Source organism: Mirounga leonina, unplaced genomic scaffold, assembly GCF_011800145.1.
Source record: "Mirounga leonina isolate KUSES-001 unplaced genomic scaffold, KU_Mleo_1.0 Mir_92, whole genome shotgun sequence".
NCBI lineage: Eukaryota > Metazoa > Chordata > Mammalia > Carnivora > Phocidae > Mirounga > Mirounga leonina.
Window position 1 is genome coordinate 15,379,471 of NW_023270852.1, and position 15,873 is coordinate 15,395,343.

The window sequence follows — 15,873 nt, forward strand, 5'->3', positions numbered from 1 at the left end:
TATCAGCTGTGTCCAGATGGTCACAGGCTTCCTAATCTGAGATCATCAGAGGGTAGCAGCTCAGCTGGGACCCAGGCCTTTGTGCTAGGCTGCGATGGGCCAGCCCCAGCTGGAGAGACCCCACAGATAGGGCCCTGGGGCTTTGGAAGACAGGGAGGGGCATGGGGCTGTGCCGGAGGGGATGCAGGGAGCAGATGATAGCTCTTCAAAAGGCAATCTGAGTGCACATGATGGGGAGCCCCAGATGGGACCTGGCCAGCTCCTCTGGGCCTCAGAAACACAAGCATAGGACCTGAACCCTCTGGGTCTCTGCCTGACAGAATACGTGACATCTTTTGTCCCCTCTTTCCTCTGAGCTCATCCCTCCCCCTCTAGCAGTTTTATGTTGCTGCCCATAGAGCCTCAGGCCACCCGGGTGCTTATGATGGCAAGAGGGGCTCATGCCCCCTGGTGATGTTGGGGAGCTCACAGGTCCAGGTGCAGAGCTGGGTTGGCTGGGTTCTCCGGCCTGGGCCTGCAGCTTGCTGCGAGCCTTGGCCTCAGGGCTGCTCGGTGTCCCACACTGTCTTCTGTTTTGTTTCTGCTTCTCTGATGAGGCGGGGAGGCCTACCTTGGCCGTGACTTCTAGCAGTGAGACTGGTTTGTAATCCCGTTTTTTTAAAGCTTTATCCTAGAGTCTGAACCCCAGAGCTGGAGCTTCTCCCTTTCTCATGGTTTTATAATTCCACTGTTGCTGGTCCTTGGACATGTTTGCTTACTTATAAGCCTAAGCCTCTATCTTTTTAGTAGTTTGGCTTTTAATTTTATCTGTTATTGCTAAGTGTTTGGAGAGGGTGGTTTAGAAAGAGAAACATCCTGACCAGAAATGCTTCATAGATTCTGAAGCTTCATGAAGTCTTATGAGTCATGGACTCTGCCAGTTACTAAGTATGTGATCTTGGGCAAGTCTCCTCATCTTTTAAGGCAGTTCTTTTTCTGTAAAATACAAATCTTAATAACTAGCTCATTAAAAGTTAAAAAAATGCCAGTAACCTCTTATTTAAGGACAGTGATTACCTTTGGGAGGAATGTGGGAAGGAATGGGTTTGGAAATGGAGGTGCCTACAAAGGCATTTGTAACAATCTTTCTTAAGCTAGATGGTGGAAACATATTTATTGTAATTCTTAAACTGTACAAAAATATATACTTTTTGTGAAGTATTTCATAATTTTTAAAACATGTCCACACTGCCATTTTGAAGGTAAACAAGGTAACATATGAAGGTGCTTTGTAAAGAGTCAAAGCAGGGAGCAGATACTGGGTATTACTTCTCCAGACAAAGCAGGCTTGAGCTGGAACACAGACCCAACCTTTGAACAAGGTTTTATTTCGGGCGCCTGGGTGGCTCAGTTGGTTAAACCACTGCCTTCGGCTCAGGTCATGATCCTGGAGTTACGGGATCAAGTCCCGCATCAGGCTCCCTGCTCTGCAGGGAGTCTGCTCCTCCCTCTGACCCTCCCCCTGCTCATGTGCTCTCATTCTCGCTCTCTCAAATAAATAAAATCTTAAAAAAAAAAAATGAACAAGGTTTTATTTCTGTAAGAAAGGGATGCAATAAGTTAAGGGACTATTTACATGGAGGTACCATGAGGGGAGCAGTGGTGAGCCTGAGTTCTCCTTTCTCTGCTTCCTGGCTCAGGCTGTTCAAGTTTGAGTCACCTGCCCAGGCTCTGAATGATGGTAATGCAGCCATGGGAGCTGGTGCAGCGCTGTAGGGATGGCTGGGCCTCCACCTGCCCATTGCTGGGGTCAAAGGTGAAGACCTTGTCGGTGCTCTCCCCAAGATCATCCCGCCCACCAAGGATGTGGACCTTCCCGTCACACACAGTCACGCCACAGCTCTCCTGGGTAGACAAACAGAAAGATAATCAGCTATGGGGTCCAGTGTGGGGCTCCCTCTGTCCCAGCTGGCCAGTCCAGACAATAAAACCTTGACCCACAGAATATGAGCAGGCAGTCTGGATGGCAGAAAGGCAGGAACTGAGTCGGTTTGAGTTCAAGCTCTGGCTTGACTCTTACTACATAGCTTTAGACAAGTCACTTAAGCTCCCTGGGCCTCAGTTTCCTCCCCTGCAAAGTAAGAATAATAGTAGTACCTTCTTCATAAGGTTGCCTTAACAGTTAATGGGGTTAAGCATGTAAAGCATTTTACATAGTGCCAGGAAGACAGTAAGCACTCCAGGAACAGTGACAACAATCACCACCACCACCGCCCTAAGATCTCAGACTCAGAGAAGCCAGAAATCTCAAGCTCTTAGAATCACTGAAGGTCAGAACTGGCAGGGACTACCAATCCAACCACACCCCTATGTAGTCTCTGGAATTTCGGGGAAGGGGACAAGAGGTGGGGGAGGCCAGGAATGCAGGGGACAAAGCCTCCAGGGCCTGGACCTCCCTGCTCTGATATTACTAGGGCAGGGGAACTTAACAAGTCCCTTCTCTACCCTGACCTCCCCGCAACAGGCAACCAGCTGGTGGCCTTCAGGACAAGAGACTTCAGGGTCATTTAGACCAAGACCCTCATCCAAGGCTAAAGCACTTGGAACTGGGGTTCCATGCTCTGCTTTAACATGGCTTAACTGGAGGCCTTGGGCGAGGCCTCAATCTCTAAGGCTGGTCTCTTCATCTGTGGAACACAAGGCTCATTATTCTAATGAGGACAAAGCTAAGGAACTAGGTATAACTGCCTAGCATGGAGTCAGAGACAGACTCAACAACCTCTGAGTTCCACATCCTTAGACATGGGACTTTGCTCTCCCGATCGGAACCAGTACCAAGGCTGTACCTGGGAGCCTCTACTTACCACGGGGCTGGGGAGGACAGCTGCCTCCCCCCAGACATCTGTGCCAGGGTCATAGGTGAAGATTTTGCTCATGAGGCCCCCTACCACATAGATGGTGCCCTCAAGGGAGACAGCCTCGAGGCACCGCTGTGAGAAAGGTGCTGGTGATCGCAGGCTCCACTGGTCCTCCTTGGGGTCAAAGCACTGCACCTGAGGGGCAGGAGGAGGGGCTGTGGTGAAGCCTCACCACCCCCCCCAACTGCCCTGCTGCCCACATCCTCCCACCTCCCCTGTAGGGGGACTAATTCACATTTGCCTGTGTCTTCCAGACCTGAGCTAGCATTGCGGGGGGGGGAGGGGTGGGGGCAGAGGAGACCCACCATCCCTGCCTTCAGGTGTGCTCAGTCTCGTTCCACATTCTGGCCCCAGCCCTGGACTCCCTTTGTCCAAAGCCGCCTCATCTTTAAAGGTCCAGGAAAGGTCTGCATCCCAGGAGATGGAAGTACCATCAGCATTAGCACTGTAGAAGGTCCTCAGAGAGCAGGCCCTCCATAGAAATGCATTTCTTACTGCATACATTGTCAACCCACTTCCCTCCCCCTGGTGCTCTGAGCTCATGACAAGATCCCAGCTAGGGTATCTTGCAGCCCCCATCCCTACAACTGTCCACAGGCTTCTCAGGCCCACCAGTGTTCACACTTTCCAGAGTTTCTGAGGGCTTATACTACCTGCCTGTTCATCTGTATTCGTTTCCTCAGTTGTTTCCTTGGAGACTCCTGGAATGGCCTATATTCAATCAGTGCTGCACCAGAGGGCAGTTCCCCCAGCCAGCCCCAGGAACGGGGGCGTGTGTGTGTGTGTGTGTGTGTGTGTCCTGCGGAATAAAGAGGGGTGAAGTATCCTAATCTGGGAAAGATTCAGATCCCAGGACCGCAGACTTGTATGGCCATCAGGGGAGGGAAGAAGCTGCTATGAAGATTAATTTTTATTCACAGAAAGCCTAAATGTCCAGCAACAGAAAATTTGCTTGACAGACTATGGTTCATCCACCCTGTAGACTATTACAATTGAAGTGATGGCTGTGAAGGGTTTCTAAGCATGTGGAAAATGCTTACATTTAAATGAGAATAAAAAGCAGAATGCAAAATTTTACTACCAGTAAGAACACAAAACTAAAACACAAAAGCAGATTCAGAGAAAGCCTACAAAGCAATGCACCAAAATATTAATAGTAGTTATCCTTTAGTGGTTGGCTCATGGGTGGTTTTTTCCCTATTTCTGTGTTTTCTAAAATTTCAAGTGTGTGGGTTTGTTTTGTTTTGAATGAAGGAAAAATGTTTTAATTGATCCTACCCTTGCCCTAACTTAATTTTTAAAATCTATGAAACCCATATGGCACCAGCTTAAATATTCAGGTCTGGACCCACTGTGTGACCTTGGGGTCATCTGTCTGAACTCACTTTCTTGCTGAAACAAGGGGGTCACTCCTCAGGGCTGTTGAGACTGAGAAAACGATGAGGATGTGAAGTGCCAACTCCGGAGTCTGGCACACAGCCCTGAGGAGTGACCCCCTCGTTTCAGCAGGGAAGTATTACACACAGCAGGCCTCCAACGCCCTGTCCGTGCCCACCTTGTTGGTGCTGAGGCTGTCCTGCCCGGCGCCCCCGACCACGTAGATCCTGCCCGCGCAGGACACCACTGCCGCTGAGCTCACGGCCTCCGGGAGGGGTGCCGCCGCCGCCCAGGTGTTGGAGAAGGGGTCGTAGCGTTCTACACTGCGCAGGCGCCGAAGGCCGTCGAAGCCACCCACTGCGAACAGCTGCGGATGAGGACAAGCAAAGGTGGGATGCTCCGCTATGTGCGGGGAGAAACTGTCCCCAGACTCACAGGAGGTACATTCCAGCACTGCCAGCGCCTGGGCGGCCTCCCTTAGCGGGTTTCTTCTATTACCTGGGGATAAGCATATCCGTCTCTGGGATGGGTATTAGACCTGTCAAATATCTGGCACCAAGCTGATGCTTAGTAATAGCTAGTAATTTACTGAGGGTTTATCACCTTATTTAAGTGATCCTAAGAAGCACTTTTATTTTCTTTTCTGAATTTGGGATGTAGCTTACAAAGATTATTATTATTATTTTTTTTTTTTTTTCAAAGTGGCAGGGTCAAAATTCACACCTAGTCTGGCCCCAGAGCCCACACTTTTGACCCCTGACCACTAGGTATTATTATCAGCATTATCATGTAACTTTGGGCAAGTATCTTTCCTTTTTGGTGCTTAAGATCCCATCTTTCAGAGAGACTGTCTTATAGGACCTTCCCCCAGGAAGTCCATTGATCTGTACCTTGAGCCAGAGGGCAGCAGCTGCTGTGTGTCCCTACCTGCCCCTGCACGACTGCCATCTTGTGCCTCCACCTGCCCTTGAGCAGCGAGGCCACCTTGATCCAGGTGTGCCAAGGGGTACTAAACATCCACACATCACGGCTGTTGATGTGGCCTCCTAGGGAAAGAGAAGCCACTGTTGACTCCAGGCCCTCTTGGGGTCAACAGCACCCCTAAAGACCTAGAAACAAGGGCCCCCAGATCCAAAGGAAGAGTTAAGGGTAGACTGTGTTTTGAATGAATGGTGGGAAGGTGTGAGGACAAGGGGCAGGGAGTTTTGTGGGGAGAGGCCTGAGAGATTTAGGGAGAAGGAGCTGATCTTCACTGGGTGCCTTATGGTGGTATGCCAGGCTCTGTACTCTGGGAAGCAAAAAGGGGGCCACTTAGAATTCAAACGGAGATAAGAGTGCAAAGTGTGCCCAAATAAGCATCAGGAATGTGCTGGGGGCAGAGGGAGAGCAGAGCCACCTACACTGGGATAGGAGAAGATAGAGAGTGACTCAGTAACCCAGCCTCATTTCTGCACTTACCTTCATGATTTCATGTCTGTTCTCATTCCTCCAAGAGGTGTTAGGATTATTATACACAGTTTACAGACAGAAAACTCAGATGTGGCTTAGAGACCAGGAAGGCCCTGTTGAAGGCCCCACGGCCTTTCACTCTAGATCAATGACCAGAACCAGAACTTCTAGTCTCCCAAGCTGAGCACTGGTATGCCCATGGGGCTAGGCCCTGAAATGCAAACTGTGGACTCTTCGTCCCTGTTCCTCCTGGGGCTACTGACCAGGGACTTACCTCTCAGGAGCAGCCTTCCCAAGGACAACCCTGACTGCATCCCTCAGCCTGAGCCTATGACTCAAGCCCCAGCTCTGTTTTGTAGCCCCTGCCTCTGTGTATTCCCACCAGCACCCAGCAAAGGCCCTTCATGTTGTTCACAGGCCATCAGAAGCCTTGGATAAGTTGTCCAGTAATAAAGTGTGGCCTGGATGGTCCTTGAGGCCTTTCTGGCTCATTCTTCTGCTCCTTATCCTTCCCAGACACCCATTGCTCCCTACAACAAGTGCAGTCTACCTAGGCCTGGAGTCAAAGCCTCCCCGATCTAACTTGACTCCCTTTCCTGCCTCATCTACAATACCTCCCCTCCTCTCCCAGATGCACTCAACCTGCACTTTGGAGACCCGAGTACCTGGGGTTCCTTTCTGCACATTCTGGTCTTCATACCTTTGCCTATGCTGCTCGCTCCAGATTTTCAAGGTCCAGCTGAAAAGTCTGGTGGCAAAGTGAAGTCTCTCTGTCTCCCCTTCTCCAGGGGAGCAGGGGCTGTTTTATTCTCTCTCTAGGGCCTGGACCTCAGGGAGGGCACAATCCATTGGTATCAAACCAATCCGTGTTTCTCCTAGCTTTACCATTTTTGAGATAATGGGAAAATTCTTAACCTCCCTGTAAAATGGGGTTGTAGGGGAAATTGAGTAATATAAGGTGTGTAGCATAATGTTCTGCACATAGTTGGCTAAAGAAAGAGAAGTGACTAATAGTAATATAAATTGAAGTGGATATTGCTGAAAGAAGGTCAGAGTCATACCAGTGACTGGCCCTGCAGGACTACATACCACTTCAGCCAATAGCTGTAGGTTATTGGGGAAAATCCCACCCCCACCTCGCGGCTGGAGAGAAAAAGAGAGTGGCTTGAGGGAGGCAAAGAGCCAATCCTGTGGGGCTCCCGCTGCGGCCCTGCCCTCACCCGAGACATAGATGTCATTGCGGAGAGCACAGGCAGCGAACTCTGAGCGTGTGTAGCCTGGGAAGCTAGGCAGTGGGGTCCAGCGCCGGCTCTCTGGATGGTAGGCGTCAGTGAAGGGCAGCTTCAGGAGCCCCTTGCGGTCGCAACCGCCGATGACCACGATCACTTCAGCTAGGTCCATGAATCTGGCGTGGGGATAAGCCCAATGCCTGTTGACCCGCACCCAAGTTTTGGCTCTCTCTCATCCTCTCGTTGACCACACTGTACCGTCCTGCTGCCCTTCCATGCCCTTATGCCCATTGCACTCCCTGCCTCCCAGTCCCATGCTGGACTCTGCCACCTCCAACCTCCTTTCCTAATATCAATGGGAAGAGAGTCACCAATCCTTAACCCCAACTACTGACATCTAAATTACAGGGAAAGGATCTTTACAGAGCCCTTACCTAGAAAAGTCACCTCGTTTAATTCTTATGATAGTTTTATTAGGCGGGGGTTACTACTCCTTTTGCAGAGGAGGAAACAGGCTCACAGACTTTGGCTTGCCGGAAGTCGGAGTCCGTAAGTGAGAGAGCTGGAATTCAGCCAACCCAGGTTGGCTGCCACTAACCCATTCTCTTTACCCTTTTCTGCCCTTCATCCCCGACTGCCAGTTGTGCTGCCTCCCTCCTACTGTAACTATTTCCTAAACCCATTCCCTAATTCCACGGGACCAGGATACACACCCTTTCAGTAAAACATTCTCCCCTCCCACTAACCAACCCCTGAGGCTTCTGACCCCACCAGAATTTCCAAACCAAGCCACCGGCTTCCTACCTAGTTCCTTTTACAAATATTGAGCATCTTCTTTGTCCCAGGCCCTGAGCTTAGTGTTGGAGACACAGTGTGGTAAGACAGAGGCATCCTGTCTTCTATCCCCGGGAGGGCACTACTTGGACTACATCTTGGACTACTCCACCCAAAGTCTCCCGGTCTGGCGTTCCAGGGGTGGGAGAGTAAGCCTCTCTCATTTTTTCCAGGCCCTATTTTTGTCCCTTACTAGACTGAGCTCTTGGAAGGTAAAGGGTATTTCCAGTTACTCCCGAGTCCCGGACACCCAGCACAAGACCTGCACAGAAACAGCGCTCAGAATTACGGATGGATGGGCAAGAGGAAGGATGTGTGCAAGGTGTGAGATCCCTACCTCTCCCCCACTGGCCTGTGAATTCTCAAGGGCAGAATTCCCAATACCAAGCCCATGAAATGTGTGAACGAATGAGCAGAATTAAAGGATGCTACAGGTATGAGTGGTTGCAGAATCCGGGATGAGGACGCGTGGAAGGCAAGGGGGCAGGGGGCCGTACCTCCGCGGCCGGGCCCGCAGCGCGCCGACCTCGCGGCCCAGGATGAAGCAGGCGCGGGCCTCGAGCAGCAGCGGGCGACACTCGCGGCTGGCTTGCAGCAGCTCGTCGGCCTCCACCTTCTCCAGGAAGTAGGCGGGCGCCAGCAGGGGCAGGCGCACGTGCTCCAGCAGGCGCCGCAGCTGCCCGCGGCGGGCCGGCGCGTCGTGGCGCACCCAGCGCATGGCCGCCTCGAACACGGCCTCTTCGCGCGCCACGCCCAGCGCCGGGTCGGCCAGCAGCGCCGCCACCTCGTCGGGCGCCAGCTCCAGGAAGTCGGCGTGGCGCGCCACCTCGACGAAGGCCTGGCGCAGCACGCGGCCGCAGCGCTCGGCCAGCGAGGCGAGCGAGAAGGCGGCGGCCACGCGGCGCAGCGCCAGACTGTTGGCGGCGCGCAGGCGGCCCTCGAGGAAGCTGGCGCAGGCCTCGCGCAGGCCCGCCACGCCCAGCCGCTCGGCCAGCGCCAGCACGGCCGCCGCCTCGTCCTCAGCGCGCAGCCGCACGCCCGCGCCGTACACGTAGTCGAGCACCACGGCCAGCGCCGCCGCCGCCGCGCCCGGCCCCGCCTCCGAGGCCACGGGCACCACGGCCAAGCCGTGCTCCGGCCGCCCGGCCGCGAACAGGCTGCGGAAGTAGGCGCTGCCCGCGCTGAGCGCCGCGCGGTGGCACGGGAAGTCGCGGCCGCCGGCGCGCAGCACCACGTCGGTGAGGGTGCCGCTCCGCCGGTACGCGTTGAGAGTCTGCAGAACGCGCTGCGCATGGCAGGACCCCGCACACGGCGCCAGGGAGCCGGGCTCCGACTCCTCCAGCACTGGGCCCTCCAGCATCCTGCCAGGTAAAGAACACAAACAGCGTCGGAAATCCACCTGGGTGGGTTGGGCCAGAGGGCAGGAGGCCCCTCATCCGTTCATTCCGTTGTTCGTTCCCAGGTTTACCCAAGCCGGCATGCGTGAATGTAACGCAGGTGCTTTCGTTTGCTCAGCGGCTCTTCCTTCCATCCCTTCATCCAGGGTCCTATGGCTGCAGTGATCTAGTCCCTGCCGACTTGGAGGGCTAGGCCTGCCTTAGCTGTATCACCGTCTTCCTCGCTTACCCACTTCAGTCATATTACTTTCTGTTCTGCAGACTCGTTAAACTGTCATCAATATCAGCAGGAGACAGACGGCAAGCTCTCAAATGGCATAAATTGAGGATAGTCTAGTAAGGGAACGATTTACCCACACGTAGACCGTGTTTAGGGCCTCCCACAAGGGGTAAGGCAGTGCCCGTGGTCACCAACAGCAGGAAGCGTTTACCTCTCCAAGGTCTGGAATGGGAGGGCCGGGAGGTTACAGGAACCTGCACAAAATATCTGTATATTAAGGGCCCCCTGACAGGAGCTGTAGGATTCAGGCTACCCCACAGAGACCTAGTGTGGTGTGGGGAGGAATAACTCTGCTCCCTCTTGTCACCCTATTCTTTCTCCTCTTGCCCTTAGGTGCTCCCCACTGACCAAACCCTGATGATTGATTGGTTGATTTATCTATTTCTGTATTTATTTATATTTTACTTACTTATTAGAGAGAGTGTGCACGTGCAGGAGTGGGGGGAGGGACAGAGGAAGAGGGACAAGCAGACATCTCGCTGAGTGTGGAGCCCGACACTGGGCACGATCCCAGGACCCCAAGGTCATGACCTGAGTTGAAGTCAGATGCTTAACGATGGAGCCACCCAGGTGCCCCCTGATTATTCTATTTAATATCTGCCTCTCCTACAGTAGGTGCTCAGTTAGTATCTGTTTGTTGAGTGAACGCATTAAGCCAGCATGTATTTAGAGCCTTTTCTGTGCCAAGCAGTGGGCAAGACAAGCATGGACCCTGCAGTCCTGGATCTCACAGCTTGGTGGGGGTCCCATGGGGGAGTGTGGGAGCTGATAGAAGGGGCACTAGACCCTGTTGGAGGGGATTCAGGGAAGGTATCCCCTGAGGGATTTTCAGACTGAGAAGCATAGGGGGAATTAGCCAGGAGAAGGGAAGGGAGTTCAGGGAGGATGTCTCCATTTAGAGAACAATCTTTGCTAAGGCCCAGAGGGAAGGAGGGCAGGAGACTAGAACCCAGGCTGAGAGGGAAGTTAGCCCTCTCTCTAGTGAGTTCTCCCCGTGTTCTCAAGGAAGCCCTGGGGGGAGATGGAAAGAGCTGGCTCTAAGGACTGATCTGGGCTCTAAACCTGCCTCTGTCGCTGACTCACTGCGTGAGCTATGCAGGTCACTCCCCTTCAGTTTCCTCCTCTGAAATGGGGTCATATCGCCCACCTCACAGCATTGTTGTGACGTTGTGCTTATGAAGTGGAATGTGAAAAGTGCTAGGTACATAGTACAGACTCCGCTAACACAAGAGGAAGGGAGCACGCCAGGTGTGCTGGCTGCTTTTATGTGCATAATTTCATCTGATCCTCACAACCGTGAGCATTTCTTTAGATGCCCCCGCCCTTCTTTAAGTTTGTCTTTCCTTAAAAGAAGCACACAGGAAACCGGCCCTTTAGAGGTTGCTCTGAGGACCAAAGAAGGGGTGTTTGTGAAAGCACTCTACAGACTCGGGGGTGGTACTGGGCTGGTTGTGATTTGGTCATTATGAACATACAGTCTCTGCTTGCACACCTCCAGGGACAGGGAGCTCACTTCTTTAGGTGGCAACTTACTCTAGGGGAGCACAACTCTGCCCTCTACCTATTGCCTCTCCCTCCATGCTCCATGCTCTGCCTTCTTTGAGACTGCTTTGCCCCGGAGGTCAGATCTGGCTTTCAGTGCTCACGCCCCAGTCATCCTGGGTGGTGGATCCCCATGTCAGGATTACGGAAATGAGCTCCCTGGTGGGCCGGGTCCCAGGAAGCTAACTGTGCCCAAGCAGAGGGGCTGGGCCCTGAACCCACCTGGCTGCAGACTCTGCAGGCCTAGCTGCTCGGCCACACTTGCCGGGGTGAGGGCATGTCCTAAGGAGCAGCCCAGAACCAGCAGAGGGAGGTGAGGGAGGTCATCGGAGCATGCTGCCCCCATTCCTTTCTCTGCTGGCTGCTTACTAAGAAAGCAGCCACCCCCTGAGCTGGGATCCAGGAGGGCAGGTCTCTTCAGGGTAAGGAGGGACCTCTCCCTGCAGCACAAGGAGAGGGAGTCTCCTCCTGGGAAGTGCACCAATACTTTTTCATTCGTTCTACTGCTGTCTACTGTGCTGGGCACTGTGGTCACACTGGGACATCAGACTCCGTTTCCACCCTGGGGATTCCCAGTCTGGGGGCCGGAGGACCCAGTTGCAACGTGGATGGTAGGGATTCCCAGGCAGGGCTCCATTGGACATTCTCTCGTCCTAGCTAAGCATCTAGGTACCTCCAGCCAAGAGTTCTGATGCGAACTAAGGGATCCAGCCCCTAGAAATTGACATGCCCCCCTGTTTCTTGTTCACACCCACACCCCCTCTCACACACACACACTCAGACTTGTAGACACCACACGGCCCTGCCTGTTGAGGGGCTAAGTCCCCGGATGTACCTGGCACTTACCTGGCCATGGCTCACCCGGGGGCTCTGCAGTTGCTGCTCTCGTACTGACCGCTCCTGTCTGTCCTGTTGCTACAGCCCTGGCAGTCGGGCTCCAGTGTCCTTGCCGCTCTGCCTGGACTCCGGCTCCAGCTCAGCTGCAGGAGGACAAAGGGGCTGGACGCCGGGGGGAGGGGAGAGGAGAGGGGGAGGAGGGGACGCTGAGCTTTTGTTCCATTCTTGGGCCAGCCCTGGGAGGGAGGGAAGGAAGGAGGCGCGAGTAAGCATGGCGTTGACCGTGCACGCATCTCGGGGATCCTTGTACCTGGACTGGGGGTGATCTGGCACTGGCTGTGCCCTTGAATAAATGTATGGATGTGAAGGTGTGTGGGGGGACTGCCCTAAGGAGTCGGGGTGTAATCGGGTGGTTGTGAGGGTCCAGGTGTGCCAGGGAACCTGTATGTGAGTGTGGGAGCACACAGGGATGTGGTGGGTGTGACTATAGTTGTAGGTGGGACTAACTCTGTGGCCGCATAGCTTCGGGGCCTTGGATGCCCTCCTACCTCTGTGTGACTCTGCCTATCTGTGTTCCTGTTTGACAGCAGACATTGTCATCGTGGGACTTCATGTGTCTGGTTGTCTGCCTGGTGGGTCCCTCTTTGTGTCTTTGTGATCCTGTGTGTGACATGCGTCTGTCTGCAGGACAGGGGGTTGTGTCTTGGGGCCCACGTGTGGTCCTATGGCCGTGGCATCGTATGAGTTGAGGTGGTTTTCAGCCATGCACCCACGTTGGAGGGGACTCAGTGAGGTGGGCCGTGGTAGTACTGAGCAGGCCTGGCCTCCTGGAACCAGGGAGGCCACCCTATAGGCTGGTCCCAGATCATTTGCTGCCTCCACAAAGGGCCACAGGGCCTGGTGTTTGAGAGGCTGGTGAGATTTGCCTTCACAGAAGAGGACAGCAATTGGGAGGAGGTTGCTTTGACAAGAGCCCAGATAGGCCCAGGGCACTTGGGGTCTGGTCCTGGAATTGCCATGACTCGCCATGCAGCCCTAGGCAGATCACTGCCCATCCCTTGGCCCAGCTCTTCATCTTGGCAGGAGGGAGGCTTGCAGTTCCTGCCCTGCCTTATCTTACTGGGTTGCTGTGACACTCGGGGAGGTTTGTCAGTGAAAGCCATGTGCCATGTGGAGCCCGTGAGGCCTGGGTGCTGCAGGAACGTGACCTGGCCAGCTTGGGCAGGCTGAGTTTGTGGAAGGAGCTGTGATGGGCTCACTGTGATGCTGGCCAAGTATGTGTCCCGAGGCCTGGGGCCAGAGTCTGTTTCGTGTACCCCACGCCAGGGAAAAGTATATTTCCTTTCTCCCTAAAAAAAGAGTGTGCGTTGCTGTGTGTCAAAGGACAGGAGAGGTTTGGGCCCTTTTATATCTGTACTTGGGAAGGAGGGCCCTGAGCAGGTGGGGGGCAGGCTCCACCTGGTGGGGGCCACACCCCTGGCGTCCAAGGAAGGAGGGAAGAAGTGGGAAGGGAAGGGGCCCTGTCTCTGGTTTTCCTGTGAACAGGGCAGTCAGTCTGTCCTGTGCAGACAAGGGGAGAGTGTCGGGGGTGGCATCAGGAAGGTGGGGTTCTCAGTAACTCTTCGGGTCAAGGGACAGGAGCCAGTATTGACCATAGGCTGCAAGCTCAGCTGAGGGTGGAGACAAGACTGGCTGTCTACCCAGCTAGGGGATGGCCTCCATTCTCCCTCCATTGTTTGGGGTGAGGGGAGGCAGCTAGACTGCCTCTGCACCAGGGAGGTGGGTACAGTGTAGGGTCCTGGTGAGAGTGGGGTGCTAACTCGCTGTCCCACTCAGAACTCCCAGCCCCCTCTACCTGCACCTGAAGGCTCCGGGATGTCTCAGATAGCCCAAGTGTGGCCACGAGCCTGGGATATCCTGGCCAGGGGCACTGATGGGACAGGGAAAAGCTGGACTGAAAGGTCAAATCCACTTTCGTGGGTGGGTCTGCCAGAGGCTGGAGAGGTTACGGAGGCATTTTGGGTAGAGCAATATGCCCCATCCCTAATCCAGCCATTCAGGATTTCCCTTATACTTCATGCCCAGGGAGAGGTGGTAGTTGACCTCTGCCCCAGGAAGGGATGCACTTGGCAGATGTTCAGTAGGATGAAAGGAGGGTGAATCCCCTCACAGTTCCCAGTGGGCAGTCCTAGAGGTTAATGTGGGGGGCCCAGTCTGGATTCCAGCATTTGGGAGGGGTTTCTTTTCTTTTCCTCCAAGAAGGTGCCAGAATTGCTCAGACCCCAAGAATTCTATCCAGAAGACCCCTGTTTGGAGAAGAGATACATCCCTTGGCTCCTAGGAAGCACCTCAGAAAGCCGCCATATAGCTGTGAGGGGCCCTGCTGGTTCCACTACCCAGCCCTATGTCAGACCCAGGAGGCCTCCCCATCTGCCTTGCCATTCTGGCTGGTTATGGAAGGCATGCATCCACTCTGGGGCCAGAGCTTGGGCAGGCTTCTGGGTTGGTTTGCTCATTCTCAGCTGTGTGGCTTTGGATAGTCACTTTACCACTCTAGGACCATCTCCCCCCGCCACAGTATGGGGATACTGGTCCCCAATCCCAGGGCTGTTCAGGAAGTCCCAGTGTCCTGGAGATGCTGGGTAGGGGCCCAAGCACCCTAGCACCCTGCGCTCTTCCATTCATTTCTGAGAATGCTTCCTCCTCAAACCATCAGCCCAAAACTGAATCCCAAACCCAGCAAACCCTCTCCCTACCCTCCCACAGACCATTCAGAGACAACACATGTCAAGATGGCAGCTTTAATCATATTGACCAAGGCCCTCAGGTTCGCTCTGCTATAGGCCTCCTTGGCCATATGCCCACCTTTGGCCATGCTTAGAACACTCTTTCCCATGTGGCCACTGCTCTGTGGCCACAGATGTGGAAACCTGAGGTTGTGTCAGTCTGTGGATCTCCTGGGCCTCTGTGCCACTCTGCCCTAGAGGCCTGCTGGACACTTAGGTAAGGGGTAAAAGCAGCCTTAAGCCTACTCTTCTGGCCATCTCCAGCTGCTCCTGGGGACGTGACTCGGTCCCTCTCCTGGTAGTAGGAGGCCGGTCGGGGAGGAACGTCTCCACCACTGCAGCAGGCTTTCCTCCTGGGCTGAAAATCCTTGTGCTTTTGAGACTGACATGAAGAACAGAGGCCCAGTCCAGGCCCTCGAGGCAGGAGACATGCAGAAGTTGATTGCCTCTGAGCATAGACAGGACGGACAGGTGGACATCCACATTCTCAACTGCCACAGGGGGCATGGCATAGCCCAGTGACTCATCAGAGCTTCCAGATCAGGATATAAGGGAAGGCCTCCAGGGGAGGACCAGGCCCCAGGCTCCAAACTTTCCAGAAGGAGCCCCAGGCCTGCAGGGGCATCTGTGAGGTTGGAGTCCTGACCCAAGTGGGCCTCAGGAGAGAGGGGAGCCCCCTCCAAGGGAGGCCATGGCTGACAGAGGACTGGAGCCAATGAGGAGGCCATGGAGCCAGCTCCCAGCGCACTCCCAGGCCAGACATGATTCTGCCAGCTCTCTTGGGTTCCCTGGTCTCCACATTAGGTACAGGCTGGGACAGACAGGTCTTCGGCTAACACCCGCTGCGGTCTGGGAGCGTCTTGGTGCGGCTGCCACTCCTTCGGTTATCCATAGGGGTGGGAGCATTGTTGGCATACGTGTCATAACTGTTGTCTGAACATACAGAGAGCTCATCGGAGACCTCCATGCCGTCGCTGATCTCTGTGGGGCCAGAGGGAGGCAGAATGTGAGTGGGGAGAAGAGGGGTCCATGAGGATGGCTGGCAAATGCAGCGGGAAGGGTAACCCATGGGAAGTCCTGGTCAGGCACTTGGAGGTTGATGAAATCACTGGGTTCGGGTTTGCTATTGAGGTTGGCTTTCAAGGCCCTCCTTGGACTCTGCAAACACTCTGGCCACACCTCAGTCCACTCTCCCCTGGAATTCCACCTTCCAGCCACAGAAAACTATCTGTACCCTCCTGATCT

At 54.3% G+C, this 15,873-nt stretch overlaps 2 protein-coding genes across 2 annotated transcripts in view; both read right to left on the reverse strand.

Annotated features, from left to right (window-relative positions):
- Positions 1–1,695: 1,695 nt before the first annotated feature.
- On the reverse strand, positions 1,696–11,859 carry KLHL35 (kelch like family member 35). Its single transcript, XM_034995144.1, has 7 exons — positions 11,852–11,859; positions 8,284–9,147; positions 6,944–7,128; positions 5,202–5,320; positions 4,453–4,641; positions 2,844–3,032; positions 1,696–1,884 (listed from the first exon to the last, which is right to left on the reverse strand). The coding sequence occupies exons 1-7, from the start codon at positions 11,857–11,859 to the stop codon at positions 1,696–1,698; spliced, it is 1,743 nt and encodes a 580-aa protein (XP_034851035.1).
- A 2,770-nt stretch (positions 11,860–14,629) lies between these two features.
- Positions 14,630–15,873, reverse strand: part of GDPD5 (glycerophosphodiester phosphodiesterase domain containing 5) — an 82,511-nt gene continuing 81,267 nt past the window's right edge. Inside the window, exon 17 of the mRNA XM_034995590.1 lies at positions 14,630–15,609. Within this exon, the coding sequence (XP_034851481.1) occupies positions 15,461–15,609 (149 nt within the window). The 3' untranslated portion in view covers positions 14,630–15,460. The remainder of the gene's footprint in view (positions 15,610–15,873) is intronic.